At 31.2% G+C, this 26,797-nt stretch overlaps 1 protein-coding gene across 3 annotated transcripts in view; it reads left to right on the plus strand.

Moving 5' to 3' along the window:
• The window catches only part of LOC134695171 (NEDD8 ultimate buster 1-like), a 38,811-nt gene extending 14,484 nt beyond the window's left edge, over positions 1-24,327 (plus strand). For 2 of the 3 annotated variants that reach the window (XM_063556375.1, XM_063556374.1), the window contains exons 9-17: positions 1,127-1,203; positions 1,686-1,793; positions 7,887-7,938; positions 10,118-10,218; positions 12,706-12,794; positions 14,046-14,151; positions 17,529-17,612; positions 19,394-19,544; positions 21,783-24,327. In XM_063556375.1, coding sequence (XP_063412445.1) covers positions 1,127-1,203; positions 1,686-1,793; positions 7,887-7,938; positions 10,118-10,218; positions 12,706-12,794; positions 14,046-14,151; positions 17,529-17,612; positions 19,394-19,544; positions 21,783-21,982 — 968 coding nt within the window. In that variant the 3' untranslated portion in view covers positions 21,983-24,327. The remainder of the gene's footprint in view (positions 1-1,126; positions 1,204-1,685; positions 1,794-7,886; positions 7,939-10,117; positions 10,219-12,705; positions 12,795-14,045; positions 14,152-17,528; positions 17,613-19,393; positions 19,545-21,782) is intronic. The other variant, XM_063556373.1, reaches the window with a different exon arrangement.
• Positions 24,328-26,797: the final 2,470 nt, after the last annotated feature.

Raw genomic sequence — 26,797 nt, forward strand, 5'->3', positions numbered from 1 at the left:
AATGGGTGTTATGTGGCAAAATTTAACCCTGTATTGAAGTTAACTTTGAACTCTAATTATAATACAAAATTTGATATCATTTGAACAGATTAATCTCATCTTATGAATGAGATGTGTGGAAGTTTCCATTATGTGATATTTGAAATATTTGAACATATTTCCTCTTGAAATCCTCAAATATAATGAGTTTTTCTTATTTTGAAAAAGGTTGATATTTTTCATCAGGGTTTCCCCTTGGTCAATTTTTTTTTTCGCCACCTCTTTCATGTCTTTCGCCAAAACAATATATTTTCGTTACTTTATTATTTTTTTCGCCAAGTTACACAAATATATTTTTCTTTTAAAATTTTCCTTTTTTTTCAGCCCCCACCTAAATAAGAAGTGGTTTTTACAACAAAACCAAGCATCTTATCATTTGGAATTGATCCCTCGTGTAAGGTGTAGTCATTACATTGAAGGATTACTCTCATGCCAACCTTTTGAATAGATTTCTTCATAACGACATTTTTCATTCTAGACCATCGTAAATAAGTAAAACAATATGCTTGAAACACGTGTGTAACTGAAACGACTTTGAAGTACCCACTCAAATCAATGATCTATATGAAAGTTAAATGATAAAGTTTTAAATTAGAGACCTTTCTTGCTTTTGAACATATTTCCTCATGATAACAATTTTCTTTTCTGGACTATCATTAAAAGGAGGGGAAGCGTTAAATTTTTGCTTCAAACACGTGTGTCGTAAAATAGTTAATAAATCCCTTTTGTGACATGTGACAGAAGCCATTTAGTCATATCGTTTGTCATATCATACATGTCATATAATCAACACCTTCATTAATTAGTCCTTTGATGTTGATAGCTATGAATGCAATCAGCTGATTTTTGATTTTCTGTCAAAATCTGAACAAGTTCAAGGTGAATTCTAAGTATTGTATGATCGGTAAAGTCAGAGAAACCCGAAAAAAGTAAATAAATAAGATGGCTGAAAATAAATCGTTATGTATATTTCTTTCGCCAATGACGAATTCTAATCACCAAAGTTATTATTTTTTCGCAAATTGCGAAAATGGCGACCGCCAGAGGAAACCCTGTTTTTCATTGTAACAATGATTTTTTATTTCAGAAAAAAGACTGAATATGAGTGAAGATTGTTTTATCAGAAGTTATGGATCAAACTTTGAAAGGTTGAATGCAGTTAAAGTAAGTTATAAATGTGCATATGTCAATTTGTTCTTCATAATGGTCAAAATCTAAAGTGTTTTGTCTACTTTCATAAAAGATTAAGAAAATACTGAAAATTATAATAGGAAAGTCCCTAAGTATATGACAAAATCAGAAGCTCAAACAAATGAAACAAATGGATAGCAAATGTCATATTCCTATTTATGACAGTCATGTTAAATTCCATTATAATGACAAGAATATGTGAACAAAACCAACATATAACATTATAGGTAAAAATGTCAAAAATAGGGGTACAGCAGTCAACATTGTGTTTAAAACTTAATCACTTTAAAAACAAACACATGTAAGTCAACAAAGAAAATGTATTATTTTTTGCTTACATCAACACACACAATATATTTATGTGTATTTCTAGGTATATGAAATTAGCATGTTATCATCCTGAAAATGCATGTAATATTTGCCACTGAATATTAAGCAGTCAATCTTTTATACAGGGTGGAAGTGGAACTGAGCTAGCATTGTTTATGAGACTACATTTACTACAAGGAATTGTAGCCTTTCATCAGCACAGGCTACAGGATGCCAGAAGACTGTTATCAAAGGTTAGTTATATTATTTCTGTGTTAAAATAAGGAGATGTGGTATGATTGCTTGTGTGACAACTATACCCCAGAGTTCAATTATAGGTCACTATATGGTCTTTAACAATAAGAAAAACTTATACTGTATAAAACAGCATATGAAATTAATAATGAATTCATAGAAAAGAAGATTTAATCTGAAAATAAACAATTATCGTCCGAAACTTTTTAAAGTCTATTTCTTCCATGACATTTTTTGTTTGTTCTATAAAGAAATTCTCATGCATATTGTGGATTTATAAATGTATTTACACTTTTGGTATTTAGCTGTACTTTGCCTCTGTTTGACCTTATATTACCTCCGAAAAACCTTTTGACGTCAAGCAACAATTACTTTTTAGTTGTGACATCAAATATTTTGAATTATGAAGTCAAAATTTACGGGAACCTGTGTGATGTTATGTAATGGCGGACAAATTTGCATACAAGTGTAAATACGTCTATTATTGTTAACAGGAAACCAATTGCCATTTATTTCATAGATATATGTAAAACTACAAAGTTAAATGATAAATGCAATGCAAATGTATTTATTTTCTTCAATCCACAAAAGTTGGTACCTTTGAAAAAAATGAATCCACAGTATGCATCAGTTAGAATCATATTCAAAACAGTGTGGTTGTGGCCATTGATTGATGTCCTAAATTATCCCATTGACTGGGGCAGATAAGTTGAACGTTTGTCTGTAACAACTGTAGCTGCTCACTACTTACTTATTTTAGAATTTAAACTGTGGTGTCACCAAAGGTTCTTTACGTTTTTAATAATAAAATAATTGGAAAAATTAATCAGGAATAACCTTTCTGTTTTGATTTATATTATTGATATAAATCAAAACATTGTATTGTTCCTGATTAGTTTTTGGAATTACTTTATTTAGGTGTTGAGAACCTTTGGTGACCCCAAATTTTGAGGGCATATGATACAGTTACAGGGGAGGTAATGACGTTGCTAACGTAAAATGTTATTTTCGCGATGTCAAACTGTGACATATTGGGACTGATTTTTATCATTCAGACTGATTTAATTTGAAAAGGAGTGCATGGACCCCTATCTTTTAAAATGACACTTTGTTTCATTTTGCAGGGAGATTATGTGGATCAAATTTTATAATACTGTAAATAGCGCATTTTTAAAAATTTTGATAAATGTACAGCAAAAAATTACGTTTTTTCTCAATTCATGACCATTTGATAAACGAGTTATTTCTGAATAAAAAAAGCGTAAAATTTTAGGATACTTATACAATGCAGAAATTACAAATTATTTAACAAAAAACAATTTGTGTTTATCTTTTAAAACAAAAAAGTTATGTCTTTCTTTTGAAAGACACAATATACGGCCACAAATCCGAATTTTGGGCAAATTTATGTATATATACAAAATTTCGACATCATTTATCTCAAAAAGTAGCACATGAAGGTATATTTTTATTACATATTTGATTTAATCAGACAAAAAATAGCCTATGTGGACATTTTCATCAAACTGTAAATACGGGATCAAAACTGTATCGTATGCCCTTAACAAGTACATAGTGAGCAGTGGTTGTTACAGACAAATGGTCACCTAATCTGTCCCAGTCAATGGGATAATTTAGGTCATCAATCAATTGCCACAACCACACTGTTTTAAATATGATTCTATCTTTCGCATGAAAATATTTATCTGAATATGATGTAATGAACAAAGGTCCCATAATGATTATGGCTTGAGAATAATTGAAGCCTGTTTGAAGTCATCTCAAAGAAGAAAGAAGATCAAAAAGCGCTGTTCTTGTGTTGTAGAAATAAAAATGTCAAAATGGAAGGATGTCATCTTGAATTCGGGGTAAAAATAAAGTTCACTCACAAATTTCTCCACAAAATGGAGCATTCTTTTTCTAGATTCAGAAACAAATTATCTTTAATTCCTTAGTCTTAATTAATGTAAATAAGAATTCATTCAAAAATAATAACACAGTCTTGACTTTAAAAAAATCATTCTGCCCTTCAGAAAGGAATTGAAGCAGATGCTACTTAATTATTATTCTAAAATTTTGAAGAATAATCACCATGATTTACCAATTGATTAATATTGCTAAAGATACTTGATGCAAGTAAAAAAGCTGTTCCTTGAAATATTTGATTAAATCATTTTTGATAATACATTTAACTCTCGTTGTCTCGAACTCAGTTGACTGGAAATTTGCGGATGAGTCGAAGTTTTCAGGTGGTCCCGAACTTTGTTCCATATAAATGTATGTAATTCGATTCCTGATAATTGGTATTGGATGAGTCAAAATTTCGGTTTAGTCGAACTAAATTTATGGTCCCAAGGTTAACAAAAGCATTCAAAATTAATTATCTATCTCGAACTAATACACATATGCCAAAACATGACCTCTGGGATTTAAATGGATCAAAGAGTTAATCTGACAATACACGTGTAATTTGATTTCCGGTCACTGACCACTGTATTGATACAATAGAATAAGTAAAAAGAATGTTATTATAATAATGAACGACCATGACATTTAAATACATGGATCTGATACCAGAATATCGATCCCCTTCCCAAATTCACCCGGATTTATTTTAGCTTAACCAAGTTAAGCAAGAGTTGTGTCCCTTGGTTTGTCAAACTTCAAGTTTTTGTTTGAGTTGAACTATGTGTATCTCGAAATATTCCTCTGGTCCTACTGACTTCGAGATAATGAGAGTCGACTGTATTTGGAAACAATATTTTGATAGAATATCAACATTTGTATATGAAAAATTCAGTGATGTATAACTTTCTTATAATTTTATGATATATTCCCATCAGTTTATATAATAATATTTATAAATGTACATTAGATATGGTGAATTGTGATATTTTGGTTAGTTTGACAACCTAAATGAAAGGGCTCTAAAAAAGATTTGTTAACATGTTTTAAAAAGTTTGAAATAAATACCAAATTGTTGTCTTTTTGGTACTTTTAAAATAGTTGAAATTCAATGCCATATTTGGCCTAAAGTGAACCTTATCGTTTTCCCAATTTTGTTTTTGACTAAAATATACTGACGTCTCGATTAACCGATTTACAATATTGGAGATAGAAGCTGAAGAAACGTGAAATGATATTCACATTTTAATGTATTGACTTTTGAAATAAAGGTCATATGATGCTGTGTTAGCGTAGAAAAAAATAATGGCTTTGCATAAATATTTAGATCAAGGTTTACAACTCCATCCAGTTTCATCCTGTAAAAGAGGCTCCTCATGGGGGTATTGATTATGTGATTACTTGGTGATTCTTATAGTGATTATTTGATCACCTGGGCAATTATTTCATGATTATTTGATTACCTGGCCAAATATTTCATGATTATTTGATAATCTGGAACCATTTTTGATTATTTGATTATCTTGTTTTAAAAATATTAAATGAGGGTGGTAAAGGGGGGTGCTAGCAAAAAAAACTTGAAATAAGACATAATTTCATGTTGAACGTGAAATAATTTCTGTAATGAACATTGCACGAAAAATAAATACTTTTATGTGAACTTTTTGTGACTGAGTCACTGTCTTGTATATATTAACTCTTTGTTTTACTTGATATTCCCAATTTAGTATACACATTTATGATACAATTGGTTTACGGCTTTTAAAAAAGTATTTCTTGATGATCCCTGCCAAGTGTTTCAATTTTATTTGAAAAATACCGAACGTGCAAAATAAGACTTTGAAAATCACGATGCACATAAAATTAAATAAGCAGAACACGTTGAACGATGCACCCTTCTTGCAAGACTGAACGTCAAATAAAAAAGTAAAAACATGTTGAACGTGAAATAAAAAGCGGCGATCACGTTGCACAAAAATAACCCTTTACCACCATCTTTACTGATTATGTGATAATATTGCCTAAAAATTTGTGATTACTTGTACATCCCCATGAGGGGCTTCATTTAAGCTGAGGACATTAATGAAAGGCTATTCATCCTATAGTATTATTGCCATTTCATTTTAAGGTTATTTTATTAACAGCCTAGAAATTTTTAATCGCAGCAGGTGTTTTGGGGCAGTTTTGTGAACAGTTTGAAAACAAAGATATCTATTTTTGTTGTTTGATTAGCCGTGTCAATTAGTAGAGCAAAAGTGTTAATTTTAATAATCATTGTGTAAATTTTTAGTCTGTTATTGATAGTTTTAAGAAAAAGAAGAGCATTTTTATAGATATATCCACACAGTCAAATATCACATTAGACGATATATAATGCCAAAAATAGATATTTTAATATGAATTTTTTTCTCGGTTAATTGTAGATAATTATCCCGTCCTGTTGTATTGTGTTGATTAAAACCAACAAACATCTGTTTGATCATCGAACAAACACTGATACACTTCAACGATGTGATGGTACTCTTGCAAACAAATTTGTATTATTTTGTTTGAATTTATGTAAGATATTTTTGATTTGATATTGATTTCATCTAAATGTTGTTATTGAAAATCAAAAATATTTTATATAAATTATCAAACTGTGAAAACCGTACATTACATTAGAAAAAAAAATGATACATAAAGTCTTATATTGTTATGATGAAAAACTTTAATATATATTATGATTTAACATGTTGTGTTAGTCCCAGAAAATTCCTTTTAATTCAATGCATGAAAATTGATTTCAAATGATTATTTATCAATCTTCAAGTCCATTTGAACAAAACAAAATAAATAATCTATCCTCAAGTTTGATAATGTTGAAGTGAATGCAACTTTTGAGGCAAAATATAGTTTGATTGAAAAAGATTAAAAGACTAAATTGAACTTCACAAGAAGGACTCATCTTCACTAGACATGAACTATTTTCAACTGGAATAAGCAGCAATCAATAAATGAAAAGGCCGGAGCTTAAACATAAATTTGATTTCCTATATGTCTCAATACTGTAAATTCAGAAATTATTGCATGCATTTATTATTGCGATTTTGTCATTTTACACTTAAATGCGATTTTAATTTTTACGATTTTGAGAAAAGTCGTGCTTAATTCAATTAATATATTACAAAATGCGAGTTTTAATTATTGCGTTTAAAACTCAGTCGCATTATTCGCAATAATAAAAACCTCGCAATAATTTCTGAATTTACAGTAATTCATTTGTTTTGTTAGAACTTCCATACTTTATATTGACTCACCTTTTATTTTACATAATTGTATTAGTATTGTTTTTGACAGTTTGATTTTATGTAAAATATTTTTGACTTGATATCTAGTTCATCTACATGAGTGTTATTCATATATTGAAAATCAAAATTATTTTATATGATGTCAAACTGTCAAAAACAGTACATTACATTTGAAAAAATGAGTCTTGCCTTTGTGTTCTTTTATCATCATCATCATGGCTATTATATCAGTCTTTATAATTAGTCTTTGTTGAAATTCACATGCAACTTTAAATTAATTCGTTAAGATATAAGGATTGCCAGAATTGTTTTAGTTTTTAAACAATGTTTAAGACCATAAAGTGACTTCTAACATGTCTAAATCATAATGTCTATTTCTTATGAAATTTTAATAGTTATGTTGTTGTCTAATTAATATTAACCCTTCATCATGTTCATTTCCTTTTATTTCACAAAAGATTCAAAGACTAATAAACTCTCATTTAGAAGATTTTTAAATAGCTAGTTAATTTGAATGCCTTAATAAGCTAGGGGCATTATGTTTTTCTGTCTGCATCTGGTCATTCGTCAGTTTGTTCCCCTGTCCATTCCTATCTGTCCATCTGTCTGTCCCTCTTCAGATTGACATTTTAGGTCAAGGTTATGTTTTTGATGAAGTTGAAGTTCAATCAACTTGAAACAAGTCAAACCATCTTGAAACTTAGTGCATATGTTCTCTTTTGATATAATCTACTGAATTATACTGAATTATAAAGGTAAATTAGAGTTTTGACTCCATTTTCATGGTCCACTTCACATAGTGAAAATGATATTGCAAGTGTGACATATGTGTGCTATGGACACATTCTTGTTCATAATATTATCATGGTTGTAAATTACAATATATTTTTCTTTCAGGCTGAATTTGAATTGCAGCATTTAGTTGTTGACCCTGAGAAATTGACTGAAGGTACAGTATTCTTTTTTAACAATCTGACCTGCGACCTGGAAAAGGGGGGGGGGGTCTGTGACCTATCATTCCCTCCCCCCCCACACTCCCCCCTCCCCCCTCTATGTTTAAAACTGGGAATCCGCAGAGGCAGATTTAGAGTTTAGATGGTTTTTCAGGGGGCCCAGGCCCCCCTTTTTGTGTGAAAAATTTGGTGGGTACTATAGGGAACCAAAAAAAAAAATCAACCTAAAGACAAACTGACAATGCCATGACAAAAAAAAAAAAAAATCATCCTAAAGACAAACTGCATGAAAATACAAAAAATATCAAGACAAACTGACAATGCTATGGCAAAAAAACATCTACCAAAAAACAAAAGAGAAAACTAAAAACTCAACAACACAAAGACCACTTAAAACCAGGGTTAATAACAGGTGGTCTGGAATGGTTAGAAGATTCTGCTCCACCTGCAACACTTGTTATATATATGTTACATGATATGAAATGTCTTGGTTTGACAGCTTAATGGAAAGTACTGTGGATTCATTTATTTTCATTGGTACCAATTTTCGTGGATTAAGACAAACTTGCATATTCATGGATATTTAATTTCGTGGTTTTGCTGAAGTCTGCATACAAACATATAGAAAATTTAACATTAGTTGAACATTAAATTTAGTGGTTTAACTGTGCCCACGAAATCCATGAAAAATGGTATCCAACAAATAATAATGAATCCACAGTATATTGTTTTCATCACTTCAAACTGTCAATATTATTCACACAATGAGGTACCCTTTAAAAAGTAATGTTAACACTCTTCAGTACCCTTTTATATGTTTAACAGTCAAGTTTACTTGCTTAAACATTGTTAAATGCCCATTTTGACATTGACATTCTGCCCTTTTTCAAATCTTAACTGGAACACTGATACCTATATTTGCTTTATAGAACCATTTCATCATATATATATCCTTCTTTACAGGATAACCTGATTCTCACTCCGTTTCATGGTTCAGGGATTAAAGTTCAGTTTTTGTGTCTGGTTTTTATAATTAGATATACAAATGAGGGGGGATAAGACTTTATTAAGACTCTGGGATCAGGGTTTTTAAGCTTGGGATTTTGGGATTGACACTTTCAGGATCTGGGAATTCTTTATTCCAATTTCAGGACCTCGGGATTTCATGATTTTATGCCCGGGATTTCAGGATTTCATGTTTTTGAGCCCGGGATTTGGTATCAGGACCCCTCCTATTCCCCCCTCACAAATATAGGTCAATTATATAAAGGTAGATATGCCCTTTACTGTCGTTCAACATTATTTGGCAAGAATTCTCATTACCACCCTGTTATATTATGTGTATGGAATGATTATAGGAGGAACATATTCATATGACAAAGTTCATTTGACCTTTACCTCCATTCATGGTTCATTATAAGTCAAAGTAAAAGGTCAATTAATATTATAGACATTGTATAAAAGATAAGTATCTGTTCGGGTCATTCTGATAGTTTTCTTTTGACCTTCACCTTTTGTTAATAGTTAATTAGTTAAAGTAAAAGGTCAATTAATATTATAGACATTGTATAAAAGATAAGTATCTGTTCAGGTCATTCTGATAGTTTTCTTTTGACCTTCACCTTTTGTTAATAGTTCATTAGTTAAAGTAAAAGATCAATTAATATTATAGACATTGTATAAAAGATAAGTATCTGTTCGGGTCATTCTGATAGTTTTCTTTTGACCTTCACCTTTTGTTAATAGTTCATTAGTTAAAGTAAAAGGTTAATTAATATTATAGACATTGTATAAAAGATAAGTATCTGTTCAGGTCATTCTGATAATTTTCTTTTGACCTTCACCTTTTGTACTTGGTTCATTTGTTAATGTTAACCTTTTATTTCTTAGTTACTGTAAAATCAGAAATTATTGCAAGGTTTTTATTATTGCGAAAAATGCAACAGAGGTGTAAACACAATAATTTAAACTTGCATTTCGAAAGATTTTATATGAATAAAACAGGATTTATTCTTAAAATCGTAAAAATTAGAATTGCAATTATGGCTTAAATGGCAAAATTGCAATAATAAATGAACGCAATAATTTCTGAATTAACAGTACTTTAAGTCATAAGCAATAAGTACAAAATAATTTTAATTACTAGTACTGCAGTAATTGTATTTGTTATTTCAGTGATGACAATGGGATTCAATGAAAGAGAGGCTCGTCTTGGACTGCGTGCATCTGCTGGACATATAGAACAAGCCGTGGCACATATAATGCAAAGAAAAGAGGTAAAATAAATAATTGTCGCCATTGTCTGAAATTTTGCGTATATCTTCTCCATCGGAAGCAACTAAACTGAGACTTGATTATGAATATATATAAGAGTGAGAAATCTCATAGCCAATGCCATTGACATTGCCTAAAACAACAGTGATATACAAATTATCTGTGGTATTTTAGCTCCAGGAGTTTACTCTGCTATAAATTGTCTTAGGGCCATTGGATTTCAATGAGTTAGTAGAGAAGAAACTCCCTTTAGTTTTTAAAACTATAGTTATATACTGTCTGCATGACAGTGTAGATCATGGGTTCAATGACAGTGTAGATCATCCTGATCATGGGTTCAGCATATGAGATGGGTCAGATAGAAATGGCAAACGAATATCAATAACTCAGTTAATATAAAAAAGAAGATGTGTATGATTGCCAATGAGACAACTGTACATGTCCACAAGAGACCAAAATGACACAGACATTAACAACTATAGGTCACCGTACAGCTTTCAACCATGAGCAAAGCCCATACCGCATATTCAGCTATAAAAGGCCCCTATGAGCAGGGTTTCCGCTGGCGGTCGCCATTTTCGCAATTTGCGAAAAAATAATAATTGTGGCGATTAAAATTCGTCATTGGCGAAAGAATTTGGCGAAAGAAATATATAAAACGATTTATTTTCAGCCATCTTGTTTATTTACTTTTTACGGGTTTCTCTGACTTTACCGATCAGACTCGGAATTCACCTTGAACTCGTTAAGATTTTGACAGAAAATCAATAATCAGCTGATTGCATTCAAAGTATCGACATCAAAGGACTAATTAATAAAGGTGTTGATTGTATGATATTACAAAATGAAATTATGGTTAAATGGCTTCTGTCACATGTCACAAAAGGGATTTATTAACAACTTTGCAACGCACGTGTTTGAAGCAAAATTTGTACGCTTCTTCTCCTTCTTTTAATTATAGTCCAGAAAAGAAAATTGTTGTTATGACGAAAAATATTCAAAGCAAGAAAGGTCTCTGATTTAAAACTTTATCATTTAACTTTCATATAGGTCATTGATTTGAGTGGGTACTTTAAAGTCGTTTCAGTTACACACATGTTTCAAGCATAAAGTTTCACTTATTTACGATGGTCGTTATGAAATCTATCCAATAGGTTAGCATGAGAGTAACTCTTCAATGTAATGACTACACCTTACACGAGGGATCAATTCCAAGTGATAAGATGCTTCATTTTGTTGTAAAAAACAATTCTTATTTGGGCGGTGAGGGAGGGGTAGGGGGGTGTGTGCTGGAAAAAAAGGAAAATTTTATAAGAAATATATATTTGTGTTACTTGGCGAAAAAAATAATAAAGTGGCGAAAAATATATTGTTTTGGCGAAAGAGGTGGCGAAAAAAATAATTGACCCAGGGGAAACCCTGCCTATGAGACAATGTAAAACAAATCAAACGAGAAAACTAATGGCCTTATATATAAAAAATGAAAGAAATACAAATATGTAACACATAAACAAATGACAACCACTGAATTACAGGCTTACCTATTTCTGGTTCGAAACAATCTCTATACAAAGTCCATGAATAGATATAGGAAGATGTGGTGTGAGTGCCAATGAGACAACTCTCCATCCAAATAACAATTTAAAAATTAAACCATTATAGGTTAAAGTACGGCCTTCAACACGGAGCCTTGGCTCACACCGAACAACAAGCTATAAAGGGCCCCAAAATTACTAGTGTAAAACCATTCAAACGGGAAAACCAACGGTCTAATCTATATAAACAAAACGAGAAACACGTATATATTACATAAACAAACGACAACTACTGTACATCAGATTCCTGACTTAGGACAGGTGCAAACATTTGCAGTGGGATTAAACGTTTTAATGGGCCCAAACCTTCTCCCTTTTTTCTGAAACAAGTCTGTTACTGTTTTAGGATTGAGGGGATAGATGAACCCTTTAAAACTGACCTAACTAGTCATTTATATCCTTTTTAAATATTTCAAAACCAATCAAAGTCATATACATGTAAATGTTTGCACCTGCCCTCAGTCTGGAATCTGATGTACAGTAGTTGTCTTTTGTTTATGTAATTCATATGTGTTTCTTGTTTTTTTATATAGATTAGACCATTGTTTTTCCTGTTTGAATGGTTTTACACTAGTAATTTTGGGGCCCTTTATAGCTTGTTGTTCATTGTGAGCCAAGGCTCTGTGTTGAAGGCTGTACATTGACCTATATTGGTTAACTTTTTTTAAATTGTTATTTGGATGGAGAGTTGTCTCATTGGCACTCAAACCACATCTTCCTATACCTATTTATATGCATTTTTGCATTTGCATAATTAGGTCAAGTTCTGTCTGATGCAGATCATACGAAGCAGAAAAAAACTCTACACTGAAAACTCCCCCAAACCCCAGGTTGTGTGAAGTTCTTTGTTAGATGACATGTAAAGCTACATCTATGCATCTTTTATTTTAACAGGAGAAAAAGGGAATATCAAAGAAAATTAAAGAAGAAAGGAGAAAAAAAAGAATCCAGAAAAGTTTGGGATTAACAGCAAATAAAGACAAGTATAAATCCATTGATATCTTTAGAAATAAATAGTAGAATCTTAAGAATGAGAATTTATATTTTTTCAACAAACATTATTGTGTTTCTTACGTCAGTATTGATATTTTAAAATATTTTTTATTAAAGAATTTAGAAAGACATTTAGATATTATTCTTAAAGATGATGAAAAAAGTCATTTATTTTATAAGTCATGTCATAATGTCAAAAAATATATGCATTGTTAAGACACATAAAGCATTTGGAAATTAGTATGGCGTCCATTATCACTGAACTAGTATATATTTGTTTAGGGGCCAGCTGAAGGACGCCTCCAGGTGCGGGAATTTCTCACTACATTGAAGACCTGTTGGTGACCTTCTGCTGTATTTTTTTTTCTACGGTCGGGTTGTTGTCTCTTTGACACATTCCCCATATCCATTCTCAATTTTACATAAAGCATGGTCTGCATCAAATATCAACATATGAGTAACATGGGTTGTATATGTTTTTGCCAGGCTAAGGAGGTAAGCATAGGAAAGTAAGTTCAAATATAGTGAAAATCAGTAAAAATCAATCCAGTTGCTTAATTTGTCTTCTAGACAGATAACGCTGATTTACTGCATACAGTCACATGATATGACTTAAAAATTTCTTCTCTGAAACAGAAACAATGTTGGAACTGGAAACTCTCAAAAGAACTGTCATTATTTCTTATTGAAGGAAAAAACTAATATTTTTTCTGTCTATGAAGAAATAACCTAAAAAATATTACAGTCATTCCTTATAATTTAATTCTTAGCTGCAGTAAATCATGCAAAAACATTCTTAACGTCACTGTCACATGATGAAATTATGTTTTTGAGCTGATAGACAAAATACTCTCAGCCAATCAGAAGACACATTACATTCAAAATTAAATTAATCAGAAGTATATTACTGAATTTTATTTTTAAAGATAGTTCTCTTTTTCTAGTACAATGGAATATTAAGGTGGTACCCAACACTTTCACTAAAATTAATTTTGCTCTTTTAATTTTCATAAAATTTTGTCAAAGTATTTACTTTGACACTTTAACCAAACTATTAAAATTTCAAAAAATTTGAACCAACCAATTTGTCAGTAAAATTACACTGGTTATATAGCAGTTTGACAAACTTCAATTTTGATCATTGAGAAGCTTAAATATTCCTTTTACAACAAAACTCAATTAAAATTACCTACCTGTAGTGTTAGGTACCACCTTAAATAACTAGGATATGTATTTTATAGAGTGAATATTGACAGTTATGATATGTTAACCAATATGGGATTTGGAGGTGGAGCAGCAGCCGAGGCCTTACGACAGGCAAACAATGACGTTGGCCAAGCTTTAGAGGTAAATATTTGTTAGCCAGTTTCAAAAGAGTAGGTCCGGTAAAAGTCAATTTTGGCCTCAAATTTCAGGTACATCTAACGAAAGTTTTTGGACACTTTTTAATCATGTAATTGTCTATTTCAATTGATTTGATTAGTTTATGTGAAAGATTTTAACTGATTTAGTCATTAAAACGCTCTGATTCAAGATTAATATGAAAAATCTATCAAATATGCCAAAAAATGTAATTTTTAAAATGGTTTTTGTCCAAAATGAAAGTGGCCGTGGAAACCGTCTAAAAATTAACTAAATTGCTAAAGTCTTGAAGATTTCAGTAATTTAGCATGATTTAATGATGCTAGTACGCCATAGATGCCAACCATTACGATTTTTCCGTAGTTTTTCCGATTTTGCGATACAAACTACGCTATTACGGTCAAAGTCGAATAGTTACGGATTCCCAATCATTGCCGTTCAATTTTGTAATTTTTATCATTACTTACTGTCCTGGTCCCGTATTTAAAAAACGACAATGTAATGTTTCCGGTTCCTCGGGAGTTATCAACCTATTGATGGGAACTAACTGACTTCCGAAGAGGAAAACTTGCATTTTATGAAGTAGCTTTCCCCCTTTCTCTACTTCTCCTTGACAAAACGAAAATGTACGAGTCGAGAACATCTAAACAATTAATGAATGGAATTCATACTACAGACATGTTGAACGACAAATTTTAGTGCACATCATTTTGCAACCACTCGTCAGTAATTTTTATTGGTAAATGCAAGTTTTTGAATGATTACTGAAAACTTTTCAAAAATACGGAAAATTTGATAGTTTGTTACTGATTGTCTCAAAAGGGGTTGGCATCTATGGTACGCAATATTTTTGCATTGTATTGTCAAAAACAGTTCATAATTATGTAGCAGAAGTATTTTACTTTCCAAAACATAAAAAGATTACATTTTCACAATTTTCTTAAACTCCTATATTTTGGGGCCAAAAAGTGGTCTTACTGAACCTACTCTTTTGGGTTCTAAATTTTGTAAAGTCAGTCTCAAGATTGAGTAACTAAGACTTCTTATATAAGATTTTGTTGTTTATTTGAAAGATTTTTTTCATGAATAGTTAAACTTAAGAATACTAATAGGCAAAATTAAAAAATACTAATAGGCAAACTTAAGAAATACTAATAGTTAAACTTAAGAAATACTAATAGTTAAACTTAAGAAATACTAATAGGCAAACTTAAAAAATACTAATAGTTAAACTTAAGAAATACTAATAGGCAAACTTAAAAAATACTAATAGTTAAACTTAAGAAATACAAATAGGTTAACTTAAGAAATTCTAATAGGCAAACTTAAAAAATACTAATAGTTAAACTTAAGAAATACTAATAGGTAAACTTACGAAATACTAATAGGCAAACTTCAAAAATACTAATAGTTAAACTTAAGAAATTCTAATAGGCAAACTTAAAAAATACTAATAGTTAAACCAGGGTTTCCCCTGGGTCAATTATTTTTTTCGCCACCTCTTTTGCCAAAACAATATATTTTTCGCCACTTTATTATTTTTTTCGCCAAATAACATAACTATATTTTTCGTTTTAAATTTACATTTTTTTCTAACCCCCCCCCCTCCCCCTTTCCCTTAAATAAGATGATTTTGCCCATTGTGTCTATGATTATGCTCTCAAACTTATTTCAAAGTTTACATGTTAATGAATAAACACTAAATATTTACTTTAAAACAACATTTTTTTTTAATTTAAAAGAAAAAACTATTCATTGTATTTTAAACAACTTTTCTAATTGATTTGGCCACTATAGTTTTAATAATAAAGAAGATATACGTCCTGGAATATAACAAAATTAATGGACATGTTTTGATTATATAATACCAGTATAGTTCGTAGAGACAGTTTCTTTAAAAGAAAAATACTGATGTTCCCTTTTGTACTAAGAAGTTTTTTAACAACAAAACAAAAGCTTTTATCACATGAAATTGATCCCTCGTATCATGTATAGTTATTACATTGAAGGTTTCTCTCATTCGAGCCAACCTTTCGGATAGATTTCTTCATAACGACAGTTTTCTTTTCTTGACCATCGTAAATGAAAAAGCTGAGACGTAAAACTAGGCCTGAAACACGTGTGTCACTCAAACGACTTTAAAAACGTCTTCCTAATCAATTAGTGATATTTAAGTCAAAAGATAATTAAAGTTTTAAATCCGAGATTTTTCTTGCTTTTGGACATTTTTCGTCACAACAACAGCTTTCCTTTCTAAACTTTCTTTAAAAGCGAAGGAGACGTCAAAATATTTCTTCAAACACGTGCGTCGCAAAGTGGTTAATCAATTCTGTATGTGACATTTAGCAGAAGCCATTTAACCATATCATTTTGTCAAACAATTCAATCAACACCTTTATTAATATAGTCCTTTGTTGTCGATAGCTATAAAATGCAATCAGCTGATTATTGATTTTCTGTCCAAACCTTAATGAGGTCAAGGTTTATTCCGAGTATTGTCTGATCAGGTAAAGTCCGAGAAACTCGAAAAAAGTAAATAAACAAGATGGAGGAAAATAAATCGTTCTATATATTTCTTTCGCCAAATTCTTTTGCAAATGACAAATTTTTATCGCCACAATTATTATTTTTTCGCAAATTGCGAAAATGGCGACCGCCAGCGGAAACCCTGAGTTAAACTTAAGAAATACTAATAGGTAAACTTAAGAAATACTAATAGGCAAACTTAAAAAATACTAATAGTTAAACTTAAGAAATACTAATAGGTAAACTAAGAAATTCTAATAGGCAAACTTAAAAAATACTAATAGTTAAACTTAAGAAATACTAATAGGTAAACTTAAAAAATACTAATAGTTAAAGTTAAGAAATACTAATAGGTAAACTTAAGAAATACTAATAGGCAAACTTAAGAAATACTAATAAGAGAGCCGTGGTGTAGTGGTTAGTGCATTGGACTACTAACACAAAAGTTCCTGGTTCGATTCCTGTCTGGGATGAAAATTTCAGGGACTCAATTTTCGGCTCTCCCTTGACACCATTTGCAAGAAAACGATGATAGTCCGTTGGAAGGGGACAATAAATGGCTGACCCTTGTTAAGGGAGAGCCATATCTCTTGCACATTAAAGACACCCTTGTAAATAAATATGTTTAGATAAAGAGAAAGTGTCATTTTATGTCTTAAAAAAAAATCAAAAAGCTCAATTAACTAAATGTTATAATCTGTAGCAGGAAAATTGAGTACAGAATTTGAGAATGTGGCAAAAAGACTAGGGCCACCAATGTGTCTTCAACACAACTGTTCAAGTCTTGACAGTGTTCATTGCTGTGAATGCTTTTAAAAGCTTTGATTTCTTTTAAGGTTCTAGAAAAGCATCCAGAGTTTCTCTCCCTACCTGATCCAGAGCACAAGGATATTACAATTACAGATGAAATGTTAGCTCAGGTAAAAACAAAGATTTGCATTTCTTATATGATTTCCCTTTTTAGACTGTAAAGTACATGTGTAATTTAAAAAAGAAATAATTGTTGCAAGCTATACTTTATTGTAGTTTTAATTTGTGATTATTTTTAAAAGAAAATGTGTATGATTGCCAATGAGACAACTGTCCACACCAGACCAAAATTACACAGACATTAAAAACTATAGGTCACTGTACCGCCTTCAACAATACGCAAAGCCCATGCCGCATATTTAGCTACAAAAGGCCCCGATAAGACAATGTAAAACAATTCAAATGAGAAAACTAAGGGCCTTATTTATATAAACAAAAAATTATAAAAAAATTTTTTAGTTAGTGCTGAATGTGAAAAAGAGTATCAGTGAAAATAAGCTAATATATAGCAGTGATTTAGCTAGCGCTCGTCACTTTCGTATTTTACGAAAAGGTTTTCGAAATGACGAAAAATTTTCATTTGAATTTCGTCATTTAAATTTGGAAAGTGTAAAAATATTTACACATCAAATTACTTGAATTCTACCTGTCTTTATGTTTCTGACAAGTTTATGACCCTCAGGTAATTAACGTTTACCAAAGGTGTTAAAAGTTGTGATGACAAGTAATCCGCCGTTCGCCAATCAGATGGGTCACTAATCCCTTAATTATTATTATAAAACCTCATAAATGACCATCATAATAATCTATTAAAGTTAAATCAGTCAGTCAGCATTTCATTTCAATCATTTCTCACAATTCCGTCGTATTTTCGTCATTTATTTAAACCAAATTGATAAAGATCTTCCCGGACATTTCAACTTTATTTTAATTTCAATATTTCCCTTACGATCATAATTTGCAGTTTGCTTGTCGTAGTTTCGTCATTTTAACGTTTTTCGTCAAACTTTACATAAATATTCATCAAAAACTTTCGACAACTTCGATTAAAAAGAATGAACTTTATTCAAAACGTAAATATTTTCACTTGCAAACAGGTGCTTCCTGTTCTATGTATTGCGCATGCGTAAAAGTTCGTAGATGAATCCGGTTTTATTCTGAAATTATTATTCAATTGTCACTTCCCGTTTTCATTTCATTTCGTTTAAAAATTGAAAGTAAACGTGATCTACAGTCATTAGAATCGTCACATTAAGTAAAGATGCAGATCCTTCAATCCAATATTAAAGAAATTGATTCCAAATAGATATTTAAACGTATTTTCAAGGATATAAATGATTGTGAAGTGAAAAAGTCGTTACAAGTACATCTCTGCAGTGGTTTAAAATATAGACTGAGGCACCCAACTTTTGTTGATCAGGGGTGTGCTCTGAAAATAACTGAAGTGAAGTTGTGAACCATATTACCAGATCCCTGTTCTTAGCTTCATATCTTAGCATCACATTAGTCAATTCATTTAATATTGCCAATAACTGCCTACATTAGCAATCCAAAAGTCTTTAAAGATCCTAAACTAGTCCTTGAAGGACTTGAACATATATGTATAGCTAGTTTGATAAACATCATAGACCCCTTGCTATTATAAAAAATAAGGCTTCTGCTTCTGCTTCTGCCTGATAATGACCACAATCAACGAGCTGATTATTATGTCATGACTGAGGTGCGCATGCAGGCTGATTTTTATCACGCGCAAAAGTGACTAAAGCCATCAAAATCCTAGCTAAAACCCTGATATAGTACTTGATTATACCTGAAATCCAGGTATATTAGTACCACACAAATATTAATGAAACTTCTATTCTACATTTACTAAGAATGTTTATATTAAAAGGTGTACAGTTTAGGATTTGATCCAGAAATGGCAAGAGAAGCATTAAAGTTACATGCTGGGAGTATTCAGAAGGCGATAGATGAGTTAATACGCAGTGGTGGTATTTTAGCTAGAAGTAGTTTAGAAGGCAGCTCTGATAGTTCAAGTGCTGGTAAGGTTCATGAATTGATATTAAGTCAAATGTATTTATAATTCGTTATAATTCTTTCTGACCATAATATAAATTTTTCAGACGAATTGTTTATGCATAAGAAACATGTCTAACTTGATAGCTACCAATTTTCCAGACTTACTTACTACTGTTCAGGGCTCACGCTACCAGGCGACTTGGGCAAGGAAGACGCTTTCCTGACCGTCACCTCGCTTTCCCAGACCCCCAAATGCGAAGACAAGTCGCCCTGTTGTTTACGATACTCGCTTTCAGTTGCTTCCGTCATTGGACATTTTCAATTTTTACCAAGTTGATGACACATCAACTTTTTATTAATTATTAAAGAAATTTAGACATAAACGATTAATTTTCTTATGAAATGAGGTTGAAGCATCATTTTTGCAGTGTGTAGCAAAGTTATTTGATAAAAATACAACTTTTTATCACTTCGTGCACTTCCGAAAGTTCCGGTGCTTGTTACTCGAAAACATACATCAACCTTACTTTCAGCTGCAAAATAAGTTTGTTACTTCATTTAAATTTGATAAAAGTTGCCCCCAGTAAATGTTCAATCCATTTATTGCATTAAAAACGTCATGATCCTTTCCAAATAACTTGTCAAACATCGTTTATTTCTGAGGTTTATTTTTGTAAATTTTCTTGCAATTGTCCGCCATTGTTGATTTCTAAACTACAGATTGGTAACAGATCAACTATGACCCAAATCCGTATTTTTACAAAAATGACTACGGATGCACGGATGGAACAGCTGACAGAAGAATATTGATCCTAAAAGGAAAAATTACGCATTCGACACACATTAAAAGACTTTTGGTTACATCTAAATAAACTCATCATTGATTGGTGTATATAATTCCCTATAATTTATAAAGATTGTTGTAAACTATTGTAAAGTAACTTAACTCTTAGACTATTACACTAATATCAATATATTATGGCCCAGCTTACCTTTATATATCTTTTGATGAGAAACACTGATTTTATACACAAGATAGTTTGTAATTAAATTGTAATTTACATATTATAAATTCTTTACCTTTATAGTGCTAGACATTTAGTTGGTAGTTTCTCACAAGGACCTTAGTAAAATTTAAACAACTTTTAATGTGAAATGTTACTTTAATTGAATACTCAGATATGAATTGAACAATATAAAAAGAACATTATTTACCATTGACCGTTTATACCACAGTAAAATCAAAATATTGTAACGCACTGCACGAAAGAGCACTTCTCTTTCAAATCTCACGACTTCTCCCTATCAGTTTCAAAAAGAGAAGTCACTTCTCCCTATAATTCTGGAGTAGTGTGAGCCCTGCTGTTGATGTATAGAATGTTGTATTGAGCTCATCATTCTATAACCCAATTCATTCATTCTTCAAGAAATTGAAGAATGAATATATTCATAGATATTCAAATTACGAAATGATATATACTTGTAAAGAATTTATACCAATGATGTCATTGTTAGAGCTAATTTCCTAATGCTTGTAAATTAAAACTTTGTTTTGTTGCTTGCTTTGTTTGTAGAAACGTTTACTCAAACTTTATAATTAAAGATTGACATTTTCAAACATTTTATATAGACATAGTTAAACCTGTATATAATATATTTGATTGGAATTTATTTCAATTACAATTTTACAATATTCAAACAAAGCAAAAAAGGAAACCAAAGTTTTGATCTACATGCATTAGGAAATTTGCTCTAAGGTAATATTTAAAATTGGAGTTATCTTCCTTTGTTCAATAGTTTGCTACAAATTAAAATAACTAGATTTAAATTGAAATTCATTATAATTTCTTTCTGACCATAATGTAAATTTTCAGATGAAATCTGTTAACCAACTTTTTCATTTAACATGAATCCAATGTTATTAAAATTACAGGTCATAGTTCAGACATCAACAATGAGCAGTACCCATAATGGTTTTCAAAATACACTGTTGACTTGATGATGAATAGTAACATACGATTGGAGCCATATCAATTGTTAATTGGCCGTTTCGGAATCTAAAGCATCATGGGTAATTTCATTGTTCGTACCCCAAAGTGAAAATAACGTTACGTCATTGGTTGAATTTCCATTGGTTATAACGTTTTAAACCAATCAAAACGCTTTGGTGTACTCTTTTGAAAATATTACCCAGGATGCATTAGATTATGAATCAGCCAATTGCAATTAAACTTTCTAAACACTTTTTTGTTCTCTTGCAGACAGTTCACCAGAAGCAGGTCCTTCTGAAATCAATAAAACGGAGGAGAAAAAAAGAAAGAAAGAAGAAAAGGAGGCTTTACAAGATTTTATGTCTGACCTCCCTGAAGATGAGGAAGATTACTTAGATTTAACATTGACTGAGGAGGAACAGTTTCTTAAGGAATATAAATCATTGGTTGATAGTCTTGGAGATACATGAATGGGTGGTCACATTCAGAAAAAAAATAATTAAATGAATGATCACTGCTTGATAGACAAAACACTGCTGTGTTATCTCCCTTTTACAAGGATGAGGGTTTTAATGAGGGTCCTTTTTTTTTTTTTTTTTTTTTTAATTATTATGGACTTTTTTTGCTATTCTTTATATTTTTGGCCAATTTTTCTCTATTCTTTGTATTTAAGCATTCTGGTATTCTCTTTTCAAATTTTTACCCATTTTTCTTGAGTTTTTTTGCACATAATTTTCTAATCTAAAAACTCCATCTACCCCCTCATATATTAACAATAAATTATTGGACAATCTACGAATTATAAATTAATTTACAAAGGTTACATTATGTACATGTTGTGTGTGTACATGAGGTCTATTTGACCTGTTAAGACTCCTGTTTCAATTTTTTAATCCCATAATTAAATAAAACTCCATGAGGTGAACCAACACCTGTGTGAATCATTTCGAGAGTCCCCTATAATTAGATAGATCATATGAGTAAGTCCGGCTTCTTTGTGTCTCAGGTTCAATTTTGTGGGTTTACATAGCGATATTTAAACAGGAGATATAACGATTTATATGCCCAATCCAAATCAAAAGTGACAATGAAGTGAAACAAATGCCTCTTGATCCTACATTCCTAGCTAAAAACAAACATGACTGAAACTGTAAATACATTTGGACATTTGACAATGATTAAAGAGACAGATCAAGTAAAAGGCAACATACCTGCCAAGTTTTCAAAATGCCCATGCCGGTTTTTACGTGCAAGATGGCTGCCATACTCCTAAAAAACCTTCAAGGGGGCCTTCAAATACAGTTTAATGTTGTTTTTTAAAGCAATTGCTTTCATGCCGTCGCGTATGGCCATCTTTGTGACCCAGATCAGAGACTCCGCCCAGATCAAGCCATAGTATTTTGTTAAACAGGCTCCTGGTCTGTCATTCTTAAACACCTATGTATGTTTTCTAATGCAATACATAGCTTGAAACTTTTGAAAAACGTTAGTGGGTTTAAGAGGTTTCAGCATACGTTCTTGTAGATGTATTTTTGTATTTAGGGGGACAACCGTTTGACTATCAAAAAACATAGACGTCCGAGTGAAAAAATGCATTTTTATACGACCGCAAATTTTGAAAAAATTTTCGTCGTATATTGCTATCATGTTGGCGTCGTCGTCGTCGTCGTCGTCGTCGTCCGAATACTTTTAGTTTTCGCACTCTAACTTTAGTAAAAGTGAATAGAAATCTATGAAATTTTAACACAAGGTTTATGACCATAAAAGGAAGGCTGGTATTGATTTTGGGAGTTTTGGTCCCAATATTTTAGGAATTAGGGGCCAAAAAGGGCCCAAATAAGCATTTTCTTGGTTTTCGCACTATAACTTTAGTTTAAGTTAATAGAAATCTATGAAATTTTGACACAAGGTTTATGACCACAAAAGAAAGGTTGGGATTGATTTTGGGAGTTTTGGTTTCAACAGTTTAGGAATTAGGGGCCAAAAAGGGGCCCAAATAAGCATTATTCTTGGTTTTCGCACAATAACTTTAGTTAAAGTAAATAGAAATCAATGAAATTTAAACACAATGTTTATGACCACAAAAGGAAGGTTGGTATTGATTTTGGGAGTTTCGGTCCCAACAGTTTAGGAATTAGGGGCCAAAAAGGGACCCAAATAAGCATTTTTCTTGGTTTTCGCACCATAGCGTTAGTATAAGTGAATAGAAATCTATGAAATTTAAACACAAGGTTTATGACTATAAAAGGAAGGTTAGTATTGATTTTGGGAGTTTTGGTCCCAACAGTTAAGGAAAAAGGGGCCCAAAGGGTCCAAAATTAAACTTTGTTTGATTTCATCAAAATTGAATAATTGGGGTTCTTTAATATGCCGAATCTAACTGTGTATGTAGATTCTTAATTTTTGGTCCCGTTTTCAAATTGGTCTACATTAAGGTCCAAAGGGTCCAAAATTAAACTTAGTTTGATTTTAACAAAAATTAAAACCTTGGGGTTCTATGATATGCTGAATCTAAAAATGTACTTAGATTTTTGATTATTGGCCCAGTTTTCAAGTTGGCCCAAATCGAGGTCCAAAATTAAACATTGTTTGATTTCATCAAAAATTGAATAATTGGGGTTCTTTGATATGCCAAATCTAACTGTGTATGTAGATTATTAATTTTTGGTCCAGTTTTAAAATTGGTCTAAATTAAAGTGCAAAGGGTCCAAAATTAATCTAAGTTTGATTTTAACAAAAATCAAATTCTTGGGCCTCTTTGATATGCTGAATCTAAACATGTACTTAGATTTTTGATTATGGACTCAGTTTTCAAGTTGGTCTAAATCAGGATCTAAAATTATTATATTAAGAATTGTGCAATAGCAAGTCTTTTCAATTGCACAGTATTGTGCAATGCAAGAAATATCTAATTTCAAAATATTGTGAAATAGCAAATTTTTTTTTAATTAAGAGTTATCTTTCTTTGTCCAGTAAAGTAAGCAAGAAATATCTGCAAGAATTTTTTTTAATTGGAGTTATCTTTCTTTGTCCAGAATCAACTTAAATCTTTGATACAATATACAATGTATATTCACTTTTTACTACCAACTGATAAATTTAAATAATCTTTACCATTCAGTTATAACAAGCAGTTTTTTTACATCTTAATATTTTATGATGTATTTAAATGAGTAGTAATTGTTGCAAACTCCATTAGAATATTTTAATTGAAATTAGTTTTGGAATAAGGGAAAGGGGGATGTGATTAAAAAATTGGGTTCAATTTTTCTCATTTGAAATTTCATAAATAAAAAGAAGATTTCTTCAAACATTTTTTTGAGAGGATTAATATTCAACAGCATAGTGAATTGCTCTAAGAGAAAACAAAAATTTTAAGTTCATTTGAATACATTCATTCTGTGTCAGAAACCTATGCTGTGTCAACTATTTAATCACAATCCAAATTTAGAGCGGAATCCAGCTTGAATGTTGTGTCCATACTTGCCCCAACTGTTCAGGGTTCAACCTCTGCGGTCGTATAAAGCTACGCCCTGCGGAGCATCTGGTTATACCTGCGATTCCGTTTTCCGTTCGTACGATGTTTCAACAAAATATGGAATCATTTCAGTTGTTGATTTAGTATTGAAAATTTGACTGAATTATCTTTTATAATATACGGTTTTATATGTTTAATTGGTGTTTTTTTAAGAAAGAGGTCAGGTGCTCTTGTTCATTCATAAAATTGTCGTTCATTCATAAATTTATCGTAAAATCAAAATCACTACACAGGTTATCAGGTTATACGTAGTGTCAAAAAACTCAAATGATTACCTGTAATCTAAAAATAGACAAAGTTAACTGACCTATTTTGTTGATTTGTTTGCGCAAATAATTTAGAGGAACGAAACCCTTGTTAAAAACACATAACAATAAGTTTGTTTTCCTTTTTTGTCATAACTCCGTAAGATTTATCGATCACCTTACTAATGAAATGGACCCGTCCAAACGTGATAGATTCCAAGTCCAGATGAAGAGATATTTACAATTTGGAATTTTCTAGTTTCATAGATTAAAAAAAGTACATCCTTTTTGGATATCATATTCAAAACTGGGTATGAATGACAAATGATGAAACCATTATCCTCGTCTTTCCAATGGACGAGTCTACTACGTTTGTTGACCCTCGACAGTCCACCGTGTTTGCAATTTTATTTCACATGTTTTCGAAATATTGAAGACCATTTTCACAATGTTTCCTGAAAATTGGATAAATATCAAAGCAACTTAGAGGTGTTTGTTCTTGTTCGTATAATGACGATTTAATGTCATGTTTGTCTGTGATGGCCCCTCTTTTCAGGATTGCATGAGAAGTATAGTTATCTCGTACCGCATGAGGATGACACATATCAACTGAGCAATAATGTTTGGGACTAAGTTTTTAAGAAATGATGACAAAGTAACATTATGAAAATATTTTTAGTCAGCTGAAATATATATTTATTTATTACATGTTTATGTCTTGTAAAATATTTTGTTTCTTTCCCGTTTTTCAACATTTGCGTCTGGAAAGTTGAAATGTTTTAACTGAAGTGTTAAATTTAAATTAATTATGAAAATTAAATCAATAAAGGAAATTATTGCCCAGTTACAAACACTACTAGGGGATAATCCATAATAATTTCTCTTGGAGTTATATGTTTCAGCACATGTATATTTGACCCCAACTTTAGCCTGGTAAACGTGTTGTCTCCTTGTGAAATATAAAACATATTAAAAATGACTTTCTGCTAAAGTCTTTAATTGATATAAAGTTAAAACCTTCTTAATTCTCACTAGACAACACTCCTGTCATGTTTAATTCTTAAATATATGTGGATGAAAAAAAAGTCCCCAAAACATAAACATGGCAGCAATTGCTTTTACAGCCTTTCAGGCTTTGATTGGCTTCATACTTTTATTCGTTGTAAAATTAGTTGTTTTGTTAAAATTGTGGACATAATTGCAAATTTCAATTTGGGAGCCTCCATGGGCAAATTGTGACTGTTGGCAGGTATGCAGCAACCTGCTGCCAAATTGCACGGAAATTAGAGAGGTGGTTGATGTTTTAACCACAGCCATACATGTAACCACCTTTTAAAACATTAAACTAAATTAAAGAAAGTAGAATATTCTGAACTTTGGGAAAATGAAATATTTGTGAATCCTTAAAACTAAATCTATGTAGAAACAGTCTAGAACCACCATATATAGCCACTATCATTTGTGGGGAAAAGGCAATAGGGCCAGATACTAGTGAAAACTTT

This window comes from Mytilus trossulus, chromosome 13 (assembly GCF_036588685.1).
Source record: "Mytilus trossulus isolate FHL-02 chromosome 13, PNRI_Mtr1.1.1.hap1, whole genome shotgun sequence".
Taxonomy (NCBI): Eukaryota; Metazoa; Mollusca; class Bivalvia; order Mytilida; family Mytilidae; genus Mytilus; species Mytilus trossulus.